Source organism: Xyrauchen texanus, chromosome 44 (assembly GCF_025860055.1).
Source record: "Xyrauchen texanus isolate HMW12.3.18 chromosome 44, RBS_HiC_50CHRs, whole genome shotgun sequence".
Taxonomy (NCBI): domain Eukaryota; kingdom Metazoa; phylum Chordata; class Actinopteri; order Cypriniformes; family Catostomidae; genus Xyrauchen; species Xyrauchen texanus.
The window spans coordinates 30953926-30970772 of NC_068319.1; the positions used below are offsets into that span (position 1 = coordinate 30953926).

Below are 16847 nucleotides of genomic sequence, written 5' to 3' on the forward strand. Positions count from 1 at the left end.
CTGTGTCAAGCCTGGTTCAGAACTCCTAGGTCCAAGATTGGCCGCAACCTACCCCCTTTAAAACCCTTTCTTCATCTCGGCTGGAGGAACAGAATCTATCGCGTTCTTCCTTAGAAGGGACACGATCTCCTCGCGCAAGGTAGTGGCGTTCTTGCCTTTCACCAAATTGAAGCGGACACCATTGAACCTGGGCGGGTGCCTGGTGAACTGAAACACGTAGCCGATCCGGACGGTCCTGATCAGCCACTGTGACAGGTTGGGGAGTGCGAGCCATGCCCCCAAGCTCTGAACCAGGGGGACTAAGGGGACAATCGCGTCGGACGTACGCATGTGGGTGGGGCATCGTGACGGGGCAGAGCCTGAGGTGCCACTCATGGCCATGCTGAGTCCATTGAAGCACTTACTTGGCTTCTTATAGCCAGTGTAGGAGCGGTCTGGGACAGGGGAGGTGGAGAATCGTCCTCGCGACCTGTTGTGACCATCATTTCTCGGGTAGAATTGTGCCTCAGCTGGGTGCGCGAGTCGCCGTACCTGAGAAACGCCAAAAAGAAACGGTGCTGACGGTTTTGATAACATCTCCATGGACACCGACTGTGGCCCAGGAAAACAAGGATTCTCCGCCCGGCCCTCCCCTCCCCTGGGGGAAGGATTGGTGCTCTTACCAGCTCCTGTGTCACGGGTCTCCGACTTACTGGGTTGCCCTTCTCAGGGGCGTTTCAAAGCCTAACTTGGGTTCTTGGCAGCCGGCCGTGAGAAGGGTGGCATCTGCTTCCTGCGGCTGGTTCCACGCCGGGGCCGGCCTGTTGGTGCAGGCTGTGGCAGAGCTGGTGTTGTCGCCTCAGCTGGACTCCCTTGAGCAGACAGGGTGCGGGTCTACATATATGTTGAGTGGCCTCCGTCTGCTTCCTCACCGTTGAAAGCTGACGGGCAAAGTCTCCGACGTCTGCGAATAGGCCGTCCTAGGAGATGAGTGGCACTCCTGGACCATCAGTGTGGACATCACTGCACCATGACCTTTGTCGCCCGGAGGGTGAGATCGGTCTCCGAACGCAGCTCCAGAATCAATCCCGGGTCAGGTCTAACCATGTGCAGTTCTTTGAGTGCCTTGGCTTGGTGCACTTGCAGGAGAGCCATGGCATATGGGGCGGAGCACTGTAGCAGCACTGTAGGTCCTAGCCGCCAATGACAATGTAAGCCTACAGGCCCTGGAAGGGAGCCTCAGGCGACTCCACAAGTGCACCGCAACCGCCTGATCTGGGGAATCACTGAGTAACCCCTGACCGCCCCACCGCTGAGGGTAGTGAGAGCGGAGGGGCCTGCGAACTGGGTATGGGCAGTTAAAGTTGCCCACCAGGATCGCGTGAGCTCATCATACACCTATGGGAAGAAGGTTATGGGGGCGGGGTGCGGCCGTGAGCAGCGCTCTGGCTCCAGGAACCAATCATAGAGCCGTGAGGGTTCGGGGGGGCTGAGTATTCCACTCCAGCCCGACACTCGCAGCCACCCGGGCAAGCATGGCATCATCCGCATCAGCCTGCAACTGGACAACCGCACCCGAGGGTGGGTGCCCAGCCAAGTCCTCTGCATCAGACTGGACAAGCCCGCTCTCCGATGCTGCTAGCGACAACTCATCCTCTTTGCGAGCTCCGAACAAAATCGCATCCCAGAACTTGACTGGAGCATATGAGCGTGTTTGGGAATGGGAGGTCCGTGGGGGGTTTCCCGAAAGAGAAGCTCCCATTGAAGTACCCAAATCGCCCCTAGTGCTAACCGACTCTGCCTCATACCCGTAGGTAGAAGGACCGAGGCGGGGAGCCGCTAGGGTGGCGTTCCCTCTAACGAATGAAAGCCGTGACCGCAACGTTGCCTTGGTCATATTCTCGCAATGAGGACATGAACCATTCACGAAAGATGTCTCCACTTGGGTAGTGCCCAGAAACATGAGACCGTGATCGCAGTGGAGAGATAGTGACCGCAACCAGGAATAATACACAAACGAAAAGGCATCTTGAAAAAGATGCTTTCGTAAGTGCCACTCTTTTAGAAAGGAAAATATACTCTTTATGAAGAAAGAATATATTATTTTAGCTGTTGAAGCATTCTCTGCACAACGGTGGCGCAAGAGGGGGAGAAACTGCTGTAATGCGCTGTAAATCCAACAGCTTTCTGCACACAGATGTGAATGGATCAGCAGAGTAATTCAGCTCACTGAACACAACCGCTCCGCTCCAAAGAAAAATCTGAATGAGTGATTTGCAAGCCAGCTCCTTTTATACCCTCATGTCTGGGGGAGTGGCATTCCACTCGCCAATTCCCATTGGCGGTTTCTTAAAGATGAGAGGTGTTTGGGGCTCCCAAGGGGGACCCCTAGTGTCACTACATCGATACAGTGTAGAGTGAGTGACAGAAGGGGAACAGAAGATCCATTGACAAGCCTGTTAGTAGCCTAGATTTTGAAACTGTTACAATTGTGTTAATCAGCCATGTTTATATGATGTTAATTCAAATGTATTTAAGTTGAATGTTGGTTTGTTCTTGTAGGGAGAGGCGTTTGATTGGATCAACTGCTCGTCTGCACATGCTCAGAGTGTGGCCAAAGCCAAGTACCAATTTCTCTTTGGAAAGAATGAAGATACAAGCTCAGCAGATACTGGTAAGTTAATATTATGCTCTTCTCTACTTTTATTCACATGTAATGATGTAATAAATTGGGATATTATGGTGAGACTCTATCTTCTGCAGGAGACACTGAACTAAAAATTTACTTCTCCAGATATGTGAAGTGCATGTTAAGATCTTCATAATATGATGATTATAAAACATTCATAATACTATAGATTGCAACATTCTGGTTCTGAAAGTAAAAGTCCCATTACATTTTTTAAATAACAATAACTTACAAACATTAAAGGGTAACAATACCCCTCTTTTTCAGCAGAGTGGAGCTCTCACCACATTTTTAAATGATGCACTCAAAGTGGGTGTGATAGTAGCGGAGTGAGGGGAGAAGGGGGAGTGAACCCAACAACTGTATGATCCAGTCACAATTTTATTTTAAAAATGCTGTTAACAGCATCAAAGATTCAAACAATTGCTCATAACAGAATGCACAAGGAAATTACACACTGTTTTGTGAGCTCACAATACATTACTCACTCTGGTAATTTAATATGCAAATTAATGCCAAGCCATGTATTCTTTATCAATTTCTTTTGTTTTTTACTTTTTAATAACTTTTTTGACTTATTCCTAGACGATTGTAACGATGCTGATGGCAAGGACAATGATGAAAACGATGGAGTAATGAACCCAAGTTCAGTTTATTAAACAAAAGTGAGATCCGAAAACTCTAACTAGAAGTGTGAAACATAAACATGAACTTGACTAAATCTTGACTTGGCTTGACTTTACTTGAACAAATCAACAAAGTTACATTAACAATACTCGACACTGGATAATGGCAACATGAGGGCTAAAATACTAGTGTTCATTTCGTTAACGAAAACTATGACAAAAAATGTTTGTCAACAACCTTTTTTCCATGACTAAGATAAGACGATAACGAGACTGCATCGACGTCATTAAACACTAACTGTGACTATATTAACATGCAATATTACTGATGAAAAAAGATGAGACTAAAATGTAGTTTAAAAAATAAAATCTCTCTTTATTTCTGTCAGGGGAAAAAAAAGAGGAGACAAAATATTATAGTCTGTTTTTTTTTTTTAATTACTTAAATACGGCTCATTTTTGCTTATCGCAGCCCATTCAGCATATTTCACGGCCAACACATCGGCCCGCCCGTTTCTCCCGATGGTCCATCGGGAGATTATATACGCGAAACGTGCCGAATGGGCCGCGATAAGCAAAAATGAGCTGCCGCGTTATACAGAACGCGGACCACAAAATGGCGCCTTGATAAAATAATGACAGCAACAGTTGGACTTGGGAGAAAGAGACGATGATATGAAGGCTAACCACAAAGAAATTGAGGTAGGTTAATGTCTTGGTGATAATGTTAGGTTGTTGTTTTTTTTCACAAGTTATATTAAGACAACTAGTGACAACTACACTCACCTAAAGGATTATTAGTATCACCATACTAATACTGTGTTTGACCCCCTTTCGCCTTCAGAACTGCCTTAATTCTACGTGGCATTGATTCAACAAGGTTCTGAAAGCATTCTTTAGAACTGTTGGCCCATATTGATAGGATAGCATCTTGCAGTTGATGGAGATTTGTGGGATGCACATCCAGGGCACGAAGCTCCCGTTCCACCACATCCCAAAGATGCTCTATTGGGTTGAGATCTGGTGACTGTGGGGGCCATTTTAGTACACTGAACTCATTGTCATGCTCAAGAAACCAATTTGAAATGATTCGAGCTTTGTGACATGGTGCATTATCCTGCTGGAAGTAGCCATCAGTGGATGGGTACATGGTGGCCATAAAGGGATGGACATGGTCAGAAACAATGCTCAGGTAGGCCGTGGCATTTAAACGATGCCCAATTGGCACTAAGGGGCCTAAAGTGTGCCAAGAAAACATCCCCCACACCATTACACCACCACCACCAGCCTGCACAGTGGTAACAAGGCATGATGGATCCATGTTCTCATTCTGTTTACGCCAAATTCTGACTCTACCATCTGAATGTCTCAACAGAAATCGAGACTCATCAGACCAGGCAACATTTTTCCAGTCTTCAACTGTCCAATTTTGGTGAGCTCTTGCAAATTGTAGCCTCTTTTTCCTATTTGTAGTGGAGATGAGTGGTACCGGTGGGGTCTTCTGCTGTTGTAGCCCATCCGCCTCAAGGTTGTGCGTGTTGTGGCTTCACAAATGCTTTGCTGCATACCTCGGTTGTAACGAGTGGTTATTTCAGGCAAAGTTGCTCTTCTATCAGCTTGAATCAGTCGGCCCATTCTCCTCTGACCTCTAGCATCAACAAGGCATTTTCGCCTACAGGACTGCCGTATACTGGATGTTTTTCCCTTTTCACACCATTCTTTGTAAACCCTAGAAATGGTTGTGCGTGAAAATCCCAGTAACTGAGCAGATTGTGAAATACTCAGACCGGCCCGTCTGGCACCAACAAACATGCCACGCTCAAAATTGCTTAAATCACCTTTCTTTCCCATTCTGACATTCAGTTTGGAGTTCAGGAGATTGTCTTGACCAGGACCACACCCCTAAATGCATTGAAGCAACTGCCATGTGATTGGTTGATTAGATAATTGCATTAATGAGAAATTGAACAGGTGTTCCTAATAATCCTTTAGGTGAGTGTATATTAGACAACTTAATATGCTATATTAAGACAAGACGGTGGCGTTAAATTATGTAGGCTGTGTTTTATAGCTAAACTGAACTCATTAAGCTTATAGGCTAGCAAATTGTTGTGAAGTTGCTGAAAAAGGTAATGTAAGATTGAGTATAGACCAATGACTTGTGTATTTGGCATAGTGTCAATGCTGTGTTTATTTGTCCTTCACATTACCATCAAAATTAATTGGAATATGATGTAAAAACATACTGCCTACAAAAACATACCTCAAAAAGGTGTCTGCAGTTATATGCCTGCATAACCTGTACCACCTAGTTTTGATTGTGTCGAGTTTTCTTTTTCTCGATACTCAGGGTTTGTGTTAAGTTAAAATCATTGTAATGATTTACTTATAGTAACACTTGGATTTCTTGATGTTTCACCTGTCTAAACGTGACAAAATATTACTAAAATGTCAACAGTTTTCATTGTTTTCATTCATCTTGACTTAAAAAAAACAGAATAAGCTTGACAAAATTTGACACAGGACTAAGACTAAATTATAAAAATGCTGACAAAATTAACACTATAAAATACATGACATGGGGGAAAATAAACCAATGATAAAACAGAACTCTAATGTAGGATATTTGGTATGCTAATTTAGGAGGGAATTTAGGGTCTTGAAATATGTGAGCTATGAACTAAATTAAACTGTCCTTATTAGTTAATGAAATGTATAATGGAATTAGTCACATTCGACAACCATTATAAATTAGATAAATGACAAATAACTAGATTATTTGTCTTAATAGATTCTCCACCATTGAAATCGTAATACAACGTCTAGTTTTATCAGCTCACTATTTCTACTGTAAGGAATTAGCTTTAATAAGTGAATTATGATTAATTCACATATTGGAGTGATATTATCCTCATGGTTTATTGAAAATAATATCACATGTATTTAGGTACAGCTTTGGAGCTAAATCTTTTAGGAACAGGGATGAGATTATTTATCAAAATATACCACAGTCAATCATCTTTGAACACAGACAAACTTTATTACTATTCTAAACATAAATCTAATCGATTTGCTATCAGATTATCCAGATGATTTAATTAATACACCAGCACTTTGAGCACAATATTGGAGATGTACTTGTGTGTCTTTGTAGTGTTTCCTTGCGTTCTTTGTGTTGCTTGGTTCTTGGCGAAACGAAAGTTCGTTCCGTCGATGTTTTTGATCTCTGTATGATCGAAGTTATTGTCTGTATGAATGATGACGTTATCTTTGAAGCGAGGCCTTCTCATTGGTGTGTGAACCGTAGAAAGTGATGAGCTTTCTCGGGACGTCAAGTCTCGAGCTTCCTTGGGCCTCACATGGCATGGACCTGGCAGTCAGCGGAGTGACCAGACAAAGCACGTGCAGGCGTAAGAGAGAGAAGTGCCGAAGAGCCTCAAGAGCCAAGAGAGAAGAGAGGATGAAGAGAGCGTGTTCTTCCTGTTTGGAAATATTTGAACTGAAATTGGCTGCATCCCCAAAGGTGTCCTGCGCCAATCTGAAGTGACTTTTCAGAGTCGCATGGTCAACTGGGCTGGCTTTTCTGACAGTCGATTTATGGTCCTTTGTTCCAGAGTCTTAAAAATCTCCCACTCAAAAATAGTGTATATTTAATCATGAGTTTTATATCTTGAGAATGGTACAATAGACAAGATATTGGTTGTCATCAGCTTTCTCTGCATACGCCAGCGAACGCTTAACATACTAAACATGAAATTTTTTTCATGGATGCAAAACATGAAAATCCCTGGTTACAAAATAGTACTGGTTATTTAATTGGTTATACAACATGAATAAAAATTACACACATTTTAAAGAGGTATATCAGGCTATAATCATTAATTTGTCAGTTATACAAGTCATCACAGTTAATATCAATTTCAGAATTACAGAGCAAGCCTAGGTCTTGTAGAAATCGTTGATTTAAATGCATTCTGTACATTCTAGAGGGCTAAATTGGTAAATTATTGTGACTTTGTGTAAAATGTTCCTGGATGAAGATGAAATATCTTGGTATTTGAGTCGTGCAAATCTGATGGTCTTTTGGAAGCCTTACAAAGAGAAGTATGCTTTAACCCTCTTGGGTCGACGGACGTGCCGGCGCGTCCTGCTGGATATTTTCGTTATTACAGCTGAAACAATTTAAAATACATACAGATAAGTGTAAGACATCATTAGAGACTATAAAGGGTCTACTTTTATTTGTGCACACTCACAATAACAGCAAAACCTTGTGCTTTTGTTAAATTAAAGAAAATAAAAAGGGCAAGCTTTCAGCAGTCTCTGTGTTCACAAGCATATTTCAGAAACATGTCACAAAAATGAACTGAAACTCTGCAAATACTTATCACACAAACATGAAACATATGCCTAAAGAAAGCTTAAAGTGTCTACTTTTAAATAAAACAATTCAAATTTAAAACAAATATTCTCCTGCAATGTAATCTGTTTGAAACAAAGCGATGTACAGTTTGTACAGTTTTTACTAGGCTATCTAATTATCTGTAATGTGATCTCACCCACCAGCAGAGTGAATTACCTTACGCCATTCATACGCTAATGTGCTGAGACGATCAAGGGAAATGTACACGCCCCCGACTCTGAGGTTTAATGTAAACACAACACACAACAACTTTTCTGCATGTTTTTAACGATACACAGGCGACTGTGAGGTTTGATTTAAACACATTTCATTCATTTTTCTGTGCGTTTGCAACGATACACAGACGAGAAAGCTCCAGGATATTATGGAAGAGTTAACATTTTCCTCAGAAGAAGAGCGGGACTCCGATGAACGTTTGAAGCAGGTATTTAAATTGTATGCTGTATAATATAAATATGATATGTAATATGATATAAAATTATATGAATGTTTAGATTATGTTTTAAATAGCGTTTATGCTGCCTCATTATCATCAACAAAGCTTGTGCTTGCAAATATGTGTTCAGGTTAAATGAGTAAAATACACTTTAAATATGCCCATATTACAAAATCATCATATTATAATGATTTCTGAAGTATCATGTGACACTGAAGACTGCAGTAATGATGCTGAAAATTCAGCTTTGATCACAAATTGCATTTTACAATATATTCAAATAGAAAACTGTTCTTTTAAATTGTAAAAATAGTTCAAAATATCACAGTTTTTACTGTGTTTTGGATCAAATAAATGCAGTCTTGGTGAGCAGAAGAGACTTCTTTTAACGGTAGTGTAGATCTAAATTTAAGTAAAGTCTTTATGTAAAGAATATATATAGTCAGATTACTTCTTTTAACTTAACGCTTTCCCGGTCCGACGTGCCGAACTCGACCCACGGTGTGTTTCAGAGGTTTATGTTTTTGAAAGATAAAACTCCAAAAAAAAAAAAGTAAACATAATACATATATTTGGAAAGCTGAGATACTCGTGATTCGAACGATGTAAACCTTTTTAAGATACAATCACAACAGCAGGTACAATCTATATCTTTGTCAGACCACCAACATATAAACAACCAAAAACAAAATTTAGGCAACTCACCTATGAAGCTTCATAGTAGTCCACTGAGCCATAACTTCCCGACAAAAACGGTGTTGTTTCATTGTCAAATGTCCAAATGATCAAATCAAGTAAAATGTTTAGTCCAAATCACATTATTACATCAATAAATATCCACAGACTCTTGTTGCATCATTTCAAAGCACCTGGCAGCTGTGCCTAATCTTTCACATATTATCGGTAATAACTTCAGTTCAGATGTAAACATTTCCTGTATCCGGTATCAAAATGGAAGCACGCACTCTGACCTTTCGATTGACACCTCATTTGACCCAATAGGAGCTTCCATGTCCTATCCAAAGCCTTCAATACCCAACCACAGTCTTTGTCGAATGTAAGGGCATACCCACTTTCCTTTGTTTACTGATCAAACCAATTACATTGAAGAGTGGAAATGACTGACGCATCGTATAGCCAATGAAATTCTGAAAACAGTGATATGCGGCTTTAGTTGAACCATTAGAGCATGGTTCTCTTATGCGTGTGCGTAAGCAGCCTCGAGTTTACCGACAGTTTTACGCCTCTGCGCATAAAGCCATTGGAGAACTGTTTTGGAACTGTTTACACATTTGGCGATTTAAATATGGTTAAACGGACGCGAAAAACAGGATTTTCACCCCAGGATGTGATATAAGAAGGCATTCATTGTCAAAATTCTGAGTTTTAGATGAAATTTCTGAAAACAATACGGATGATTTGGAGGCAGAGGAAATATGGAGAGATGAGACATGGCTCTGGACAAGTAAGTGTTTTCTTGTGTTTTATAACATATATTACTGTATATTCCGCATAAATAAGCTTTAGTTTGAATAATGAACACATTTTGTAATTACCCTTTGTCGTGTGTTTCCTCAGTGAGTGTTTGAACCGTTTGTGCGTGTTTTTTGTATTTGTATGTGCGTGTGAGGTTTTAGTTCATTGTTTGTTTCAGATCTATTGACATGCTATATAGATGTTTTGTATATTTACTGTAAATATATATATATATATATATATATATATATATATATATATATATATAAATGGATATATATATATATATATATATATATATATATATATATATATATATAGATATATAAATAAATAAATATAAGTTGAAAATAAGAATATATGTTGTGTTTGAGAGTCTATTTGTTACAATGCGGGGAGGTGGGGAGGTGTAGGCCCATCTATTTGTTACAATGCTGAATTCATGGGGAGGTGTAGGCCCATCTCTTTGTTCCATAGTACATTGGCAAAGTATACAGTATTTACAGTAAATATACATACAATAATGCATATTTACACACTCGAAAAGAAAAACTATATATATATATATATAATACAGAAAAGATGGAAAAGTTGTGTCTAGCTTTGTAAATTACATTTATTTATTCTCCCCCACTCAGCAAGCGGCCACATAAAGTGGAGCAGCAGGACAGCACCTCATCAAGAGAGGAGGGCTTTCAGAGAGACTCTTGCTGAGGAGCCAGACCCGTATCTCCTGCTCCACGAAGAGCACATCACAGGCCGTTGCACATCACCAAATCTTGCACCGCTGGTCGTCTGAAGTGCAGGCAGTGTCATGCAAAGACACCAGTGAAGTACTCTTCCTGTGTTCTGCCTTTGTGCTTTGTACCCAAATGTGACTGCTACAATGACTGGCATGTTGCTAGAAACATGTACAATTTTATAATGGTTTGTAAATACTTTGTGTAAAAATTCATGTAAATAGTTTGTTGTGTATTTTTATATATACAAATTGTCCACCATAGCACTAGTTTTGACTCTTTTATATGCACAACATTTAGTTTCAAGAAGGGAAAAGGCACTCTAATGTGTTTATGCATCAGTTACTCTGTGTCAGCAAAACTAATAGTGGATCTGGATATGGAATATGATAGCTCTAAGTGTCATCTTTCATTAGAGCCCAAAATTATGACTGTACGTTGAAGCGTTCAAAAGTAGGAGCCTTTTTGTCCTAGGTTACCAAAGGGTCCTTTTGGAGTATCCAAAAGGCACTTTTGTAAAACGCCTGGGTGTACCCTTAGAAAAACATGTGTAAAATATTCATTTTTTATGGTATTGTTCTAAAATTTGAACTTGGACTAGGTAAGGCTTCATGCTGTGATCCCATTGTGTTCTCAAGCTAATAGCTACAAGTTATAGTCATCTGCAGGCATCTGTATGCAAAAAAAATTTCAGGCTGAAAAAAAAAACTTCTATTTCATTGTGTTCAAACTTCTATTACTCAGAATCAGTAGCACTTACAGTAATTCTGACTGCTGGGGAAAAAACTTCAGAGTGTCCCCTTTCAAATGTGACCAAAACCATGCATGTACTCCAAACGGTTCAAGAACAGCTTTAAATTTACTGCCTTGATTAGGCGTTTTAGGCTAATTTTACAGGATTGGGAAGAGGTTAAAACTTGATTTGAATCATTAAGTCTCCTCACATTCATTCTCTATCCCTCATTGATAGGCCCAGGGGAGGGGTCTTTGTATCCTCAGGTGTGAAACACATCAATATTCAAGATAGTTCACGCCTCCTCGCATCTTACCTATCAACACTAAAAGTGTCTTACAAAAGATACATTACTATATTGTTTTGTATGAATGAGTGATCAGGATGGTTTTCACTTCATTTTGTAGCAAAAACTCTAGGCTACAAGATCCAGTTCTCAAAAGTCTTGTGGACAAATGTTTAGTATCTGTTATATGACCTTATTTCAGTGACATAAATCTATTGTTTTTTCAAAAACCACACATAAACGTTATTTTCTCAAAAATACAAACCTGTACATACATGTTGCTCACCTATTATTGTAGCCCAGTTTGTGCTGAATACAGTGTTATCAGACTTTAGCCATAATATGTTTGGAGTGGTGGTGGCGTAGTGGGCTAAAGCACATGACTGTTAATCAGAAGGTCTCTGGTTCGATCCCCACAGCCACCACCATTGTGTTTTTGAGCATGGCACTTAACTCCAGGTTGCTCCAGGGGGGATTGTCCTTGTAATAAGTGCAATGTTAGTCGCTTTGGAGAAAAGCCTCTGCCAAATGCATAAATGTAAATGTAATCAACTGAAAAAAGCACAAATGTCAAGACATGTCAAAACTTCTCCAGGCCCCAATATACCCTCAGACCCCAGAGGGTTAACTGTGTGGAAGATCAGGAGGTTGGTCTGCGGAGGGGCCTATCTGACCAATGAGGATGCCTGGGCCCTTTGATTTATGATGGTGAAGAATTCCAGGATTGCAAAGGTTGAAAATCCTAGATTCAAGTCATATCGTTTCAATTCTTCTGCATGTAAAATACTACACTAAACAAGATAATTAAACAATAAACCAATGAAAACAAGACGCATGAAAATGGAGGGAAAAACAGAACATCACATAACTAGGGGAAAATGATTAGCCTTTCTCACTGGAAAACTACTTACTCCATGATGAATAGTTGTAGTTGTTTGATACTGCCTCATTGATTTCCTCTCATTCACAAAATGGCCATTAGGCCTCCTCCGGACAGCACCAACTTGTTCTACTACTACTTGACACTCTGCTTCCTCTTGAAGCCACAAAGAGAAATTTACCAAGTCATAAGGTTCTCCTAGTCGAGTGATTCTGCTATGCTGGATATAATTAGTAACTTGTTCAGGGGGAAGTTTACTCAAGTGTTGTTGAACGTGAGAAGAACAAGCCAATTCTGCTGCTCCTTCACCTTGGCCCCAAGACTGAAGCATGCCCACCAGGGCATGGATACGAACTGCTAAGCTACTGAAGGCTTGTGAATAACCAGTTTAATGGTTGAAAGACCATTTTAAATGGTCTTGGAGAATAAGGAACTTCTTCGGCGGTCACTTGAAACGAGTATGACTGTCCTTTCAGTCGGGTAATTTTATTTGTGGATCCTCAGGTGTCTGTAAAGGCCAATCCTTGATCCACAGATTCTGCTGCAATGCGGGCATTGGACGATTGAGGTGGTGTGTAGTGGTGGAGCCTTTCTCTGTTTGTCCTTGCGGTGTTGCTGCTTTTCCTCTGCGGCACGGCGGAGTTCAGTTTCGTGGTGTGCTGCACCTTCCTGCACTGCTTTACTCCAGTAGTCCCTGTTCAACGCGAGGTCCTTCCAGTCGCTGGACGTGATGGTAAACTTATTCAGGCTGGTCTTAATATTGTCCTTGATGTGTTTCTTTGGCCCGCCGGGGGCTCGTTGTCCTTCTTTTAGCTGGGAGTACAGGATCTGCTTAGGGAGATGGTTGTTGGGCATGCGGATGACATGGCCTGTCTATCGGAGTTGGTGCTGCATTATGATGGTAGTGATACTGGGCATATTAGTTTCTTCCAGAATGCTTGAGTTTGTGCATCTGTCTTCCCAATTGATCCTCAAGATTTTTCTTAAGGCTCTTTGATGAAATATTTCGAGGGCTCTCAGGTGTCTGCTGTAGGTAGTCCAGTATTCCGCTCCATACAGCAGAGTTGAGAGAATCACAGCTCTGTAAACCAGGAGCTTGGTTTGAGCCCTCAGGTCTCAGTCATCAAAGACTCTTGTCTTGAGTTTGGCATAGGCTCTGCAGGCACAGCTCATGCGATGGTTAACTTCAGAGTCTATATTGGCTTTGGAAGAGAGAATGTTTCCAAGGTAGGAGAAGTGGTCCACGCTTTCCAGAGTGGTGTTATCCACTTTGATGATGGGCTTGAGTGATGGCTGGTTGGGTGGTGGTTGATACAGAACCTGAGTTTTCTTGATGTTTAAGGCCAACCCCAGGGCTCTATATGCCTTGGCAAAGGCATTTAGAATGCCCTGGAGGTCTTCAGGGGAGTGTGCTACAATGGCATCATCATCTGCGTATTGCAGCTCCCTGATGATGGTATTCCTAACTTTGCTCTTAGCTTTGAACCTGTTAAGGTTGAAGAGCCTGCTATCAGTCCTATAAAGTATTGGGATCCCCTGTGGCAACTCTTGGCCAGTAAGGTGGAGTATGGCTGCAATGAAGATGGCAAATAGGGTGGATGCAATGATACATCCTTGTTTAACCCCAGTTTCTACAGTAAATGGCTCAGATTCAGAGCCACTGTTGCTGAGCACTGTGGCTGACATGCCGTCATGCAGTAGCCTCAGTACACGGATGTATTTGTCATGACATATCATGCCTTGATAGTATGCTCCACAGTGCCTGACGATCCACAGAGTCAAAGGCCTTTGTCAAGTCTATAAAGGCCATGTACAGAGGCAGTCCTTGTTCCCGACACTTTTCTTGTAGTGAGCAGAAAAGATCATGTCAGTTGTTCCCCTGGATGGACGGAAGCCTGTGATTCAGGGAGTGCCTCCTCAGATAGTGGTAGCAGGCGGTTGGCGAGGACACGAGCAAGGACTTTGCCTATTGTTGACTAGAGCGAGATGCCCCTATAGTTTCCACAATCAGCCTTGTCCCCTTTCTTGAATATGGTAACAATTTGGGCATCCCAGAGCTCTGAAGGGAGCTCTTCCCTTTCCCAGATCTTGACGAGTAGATGGTGGATGTAGTGCCAGAGCCTTGGTCTCCCTTCCTTTAAGATCTCCGCGGGTATCCCATCAGGACCAGTGGCCTTGTTGTTCCTGAGATTTCTGATGGCATTGTGAACCTCAGTTAGGGTAGGAGGTTCCCCCATGTCTTCTCTGATGGTGCTCTGTGAGATATGATCGGCGATGTCTGGCTCTGCTAAACTGTCACGGTTCAGAAGTTCCTCAAAGTGCTCCTTCCAACATGCGTTGATGGAGTCATTATCTTTTAGAAGAGACTGTTCATCTTTTGAGGGCAGGGGATTTAAGCCGCGATTGCTAAGGCCATAGACAGCCTTAGTGGCTCTGAAAAAGCCTCTGCTATCACCTGAATCTGCCAGTCTCTGGAGTTCTAGAGCCTTTTCTGTCCACCATTTGTTCTTGAGCTCCCTCATCAATCTCTGAATGGCAGCCTTGGCTCTAGAGTGTGCTTTCCTTTTGGCCTCATATGTTATGTCATTTTGCCACTCTCAGAAGGCTTTTCGTTTTCTGGAGATAAGTTGTTCTATTTCGGTGTCATTTTCATCAAACCAGTCCTGATGTTTCCTGGACTGATACCCAAGGGTGGATTCGCATTAGTCATGGATGGTGGATTTGAGAAGGCCCCAGTTGTCTTCGATGTTGTCAGAATATTCTTGCTGAAGGCTTTCCTCGAGAGATTCCTGAAGTAGCTGCTGGGTGGCAGTTTCATTCAGGCTGTCAAGGTTCAGTCTTCACCGGGCCTGCTTCTTCTGAATCCTCCTCCTCTTTTTAAGTTTGATGGACATTGTGGATCGGATGAGGCGGTGGTCTGTCCAGCAGTTGCCAGGGTCTATCATGGACCTTGTGATGTTCACATCACGGCGGTCCCTGGCTCTTACATTGACATAATCTATGAGGTGCCATTGCTTGGAGCGAGGGTGCCTCCAAGATGCCTTGAATTAGTTTTTCTGGTGATAGAGAGTGTTGGTGATGACGAGGTTGTGCTGAGCGCACTTACTCAGGAGCAGCATTCCATTGGAGTTGATGTTACCAATGCCCTCCTTGCCAATAGTGCCCTTTGTTGAGGTCTTTTTGTTTTCTTTTTATACAGGGTGTGCTCCCTTAGCCTTTGCCTTTATAGGCTACCCCACAAGGCAGTGGGACTATTTACCCATAGCTGGGGCTGTGGTTGGCGGGTGCCAGGACGTGTCCACTGCTTGGTGGGCCTGCACACCACGCCTCTGGGCCCACTGCTGCTCCGAGATCCCCTACAGTTCAGCCTGGGTCCTCTAGGGCCCAGTTACTGTGTGAGGCCACAAGGAGGTACTGTAGGAGTCTTGGCAGTGGAGAGGCTATGTACCAACATGAAGAGACTTACGCACTCGGCTCCTATTTTTGCCCTTGCACAAGGGCTAGTCGGTGGCAGTAGCTGTAAGCAGAAAGTAGCAAGCAGAAGTAGCATGCAGCGTACAGCGTGCAATAAATACTAAACTGCTGAACTACATAAACTGCCATCCCAGTACTACTGCACTGACGCATCACACACGCCCAACATATAATACACACAGAGGAACTTATACTGCTCTGTCTCATCCTATGGTAATACATTCTCCAGAGCCATCTTGAACATTATGATCTGTTTAGGATCCTCTTTACAAAAATATGGAAAGAAAGGGCCTTCAATTCGGGAAGATCTCGGAGGATGGCTTATTTGGGCACTTGGCCCCAATCCTGCTTGAGAGCTTGAAACAGGCAGTTGAACTGATGTCTGAGGTATATTATCATTTTGTAACATTTGGTTCTTCTGTTGTTGCCAAATAGGTCTCCCAGACTCAAGACAAAGTGAACTAGGCATAATGGATTGAAATGAAGACTGAGCATATTGAACGGCAGATTGGGCTACTGTTAGATTAGTTTAAACATTTCCTGATATTCCTTGACTTCGCTTAGTTCGTGGGGGTTTATCCAGTGAAACCGAGCCCGCTGTACGCCCCAAATCACCTTCATCGCAGGCCCGGCGTGGGGGGGCGGCTGAAGTGGCTTTCTCTCATGAGGAAAGAAAGCTGCGACCGCAATGTTACCATGTCTATATTCTCGCACTGAGAACATGAACCATTCATAAAATGCTGCCTGATTGTGATCGCAACCCAGGCATGCGAGGCAGCTCTTATGACCCTCAGGAGTGGAGAGAAATTCGACCGCATCCAGGAACTACACAGGGGCGGAAAGACATCTTTAAAAACACGTGTCCTGAAAAGGACATTCAACGCCAGCTGTGTATTGTTCTTTTAGAAAAATAAACTCTCTTTAGGGAAAATAATCACTTTTAGAAGTGTCGAAGCGCCCAGGGGCAAAGCTGCACTGTTGTGCAGAGAAGAAGCTGCTGATATACGATATAGGAAAATTCTGAATTGACAGACGCAATCCCTTTATACCCTTATTTCTGCAGGCGGGACATGCAAATTCTGTCTGCCAATTTCTCATTGGCCTT

General features: G+C 42.3%; 1 protein-coding gene across 2 annotated transcripts in view; it reads left to right on the plus strand.

Moving 5' to 3' along the window:
• LOC127637033 (PH and SEC7 domain-containing protein 3-like) overlaps positions 1-16847 on the plus strand; it is a 162916-nt gene that overhangs the window by 27977 nt on the left and 118092 nt on the right. For both annotated transcript variants that reach the window (XM_052117879.1, XM_052117880.1), the window contains exon 3: positions 2542-2653. In XM_052117879.1, the coding sequence (XP_051973839.1) occupies positions 2542-2653 (112 nt within the window). The remainder of the gene's footprint in view (positions 1-2541; positions 2654-16847) is intronic.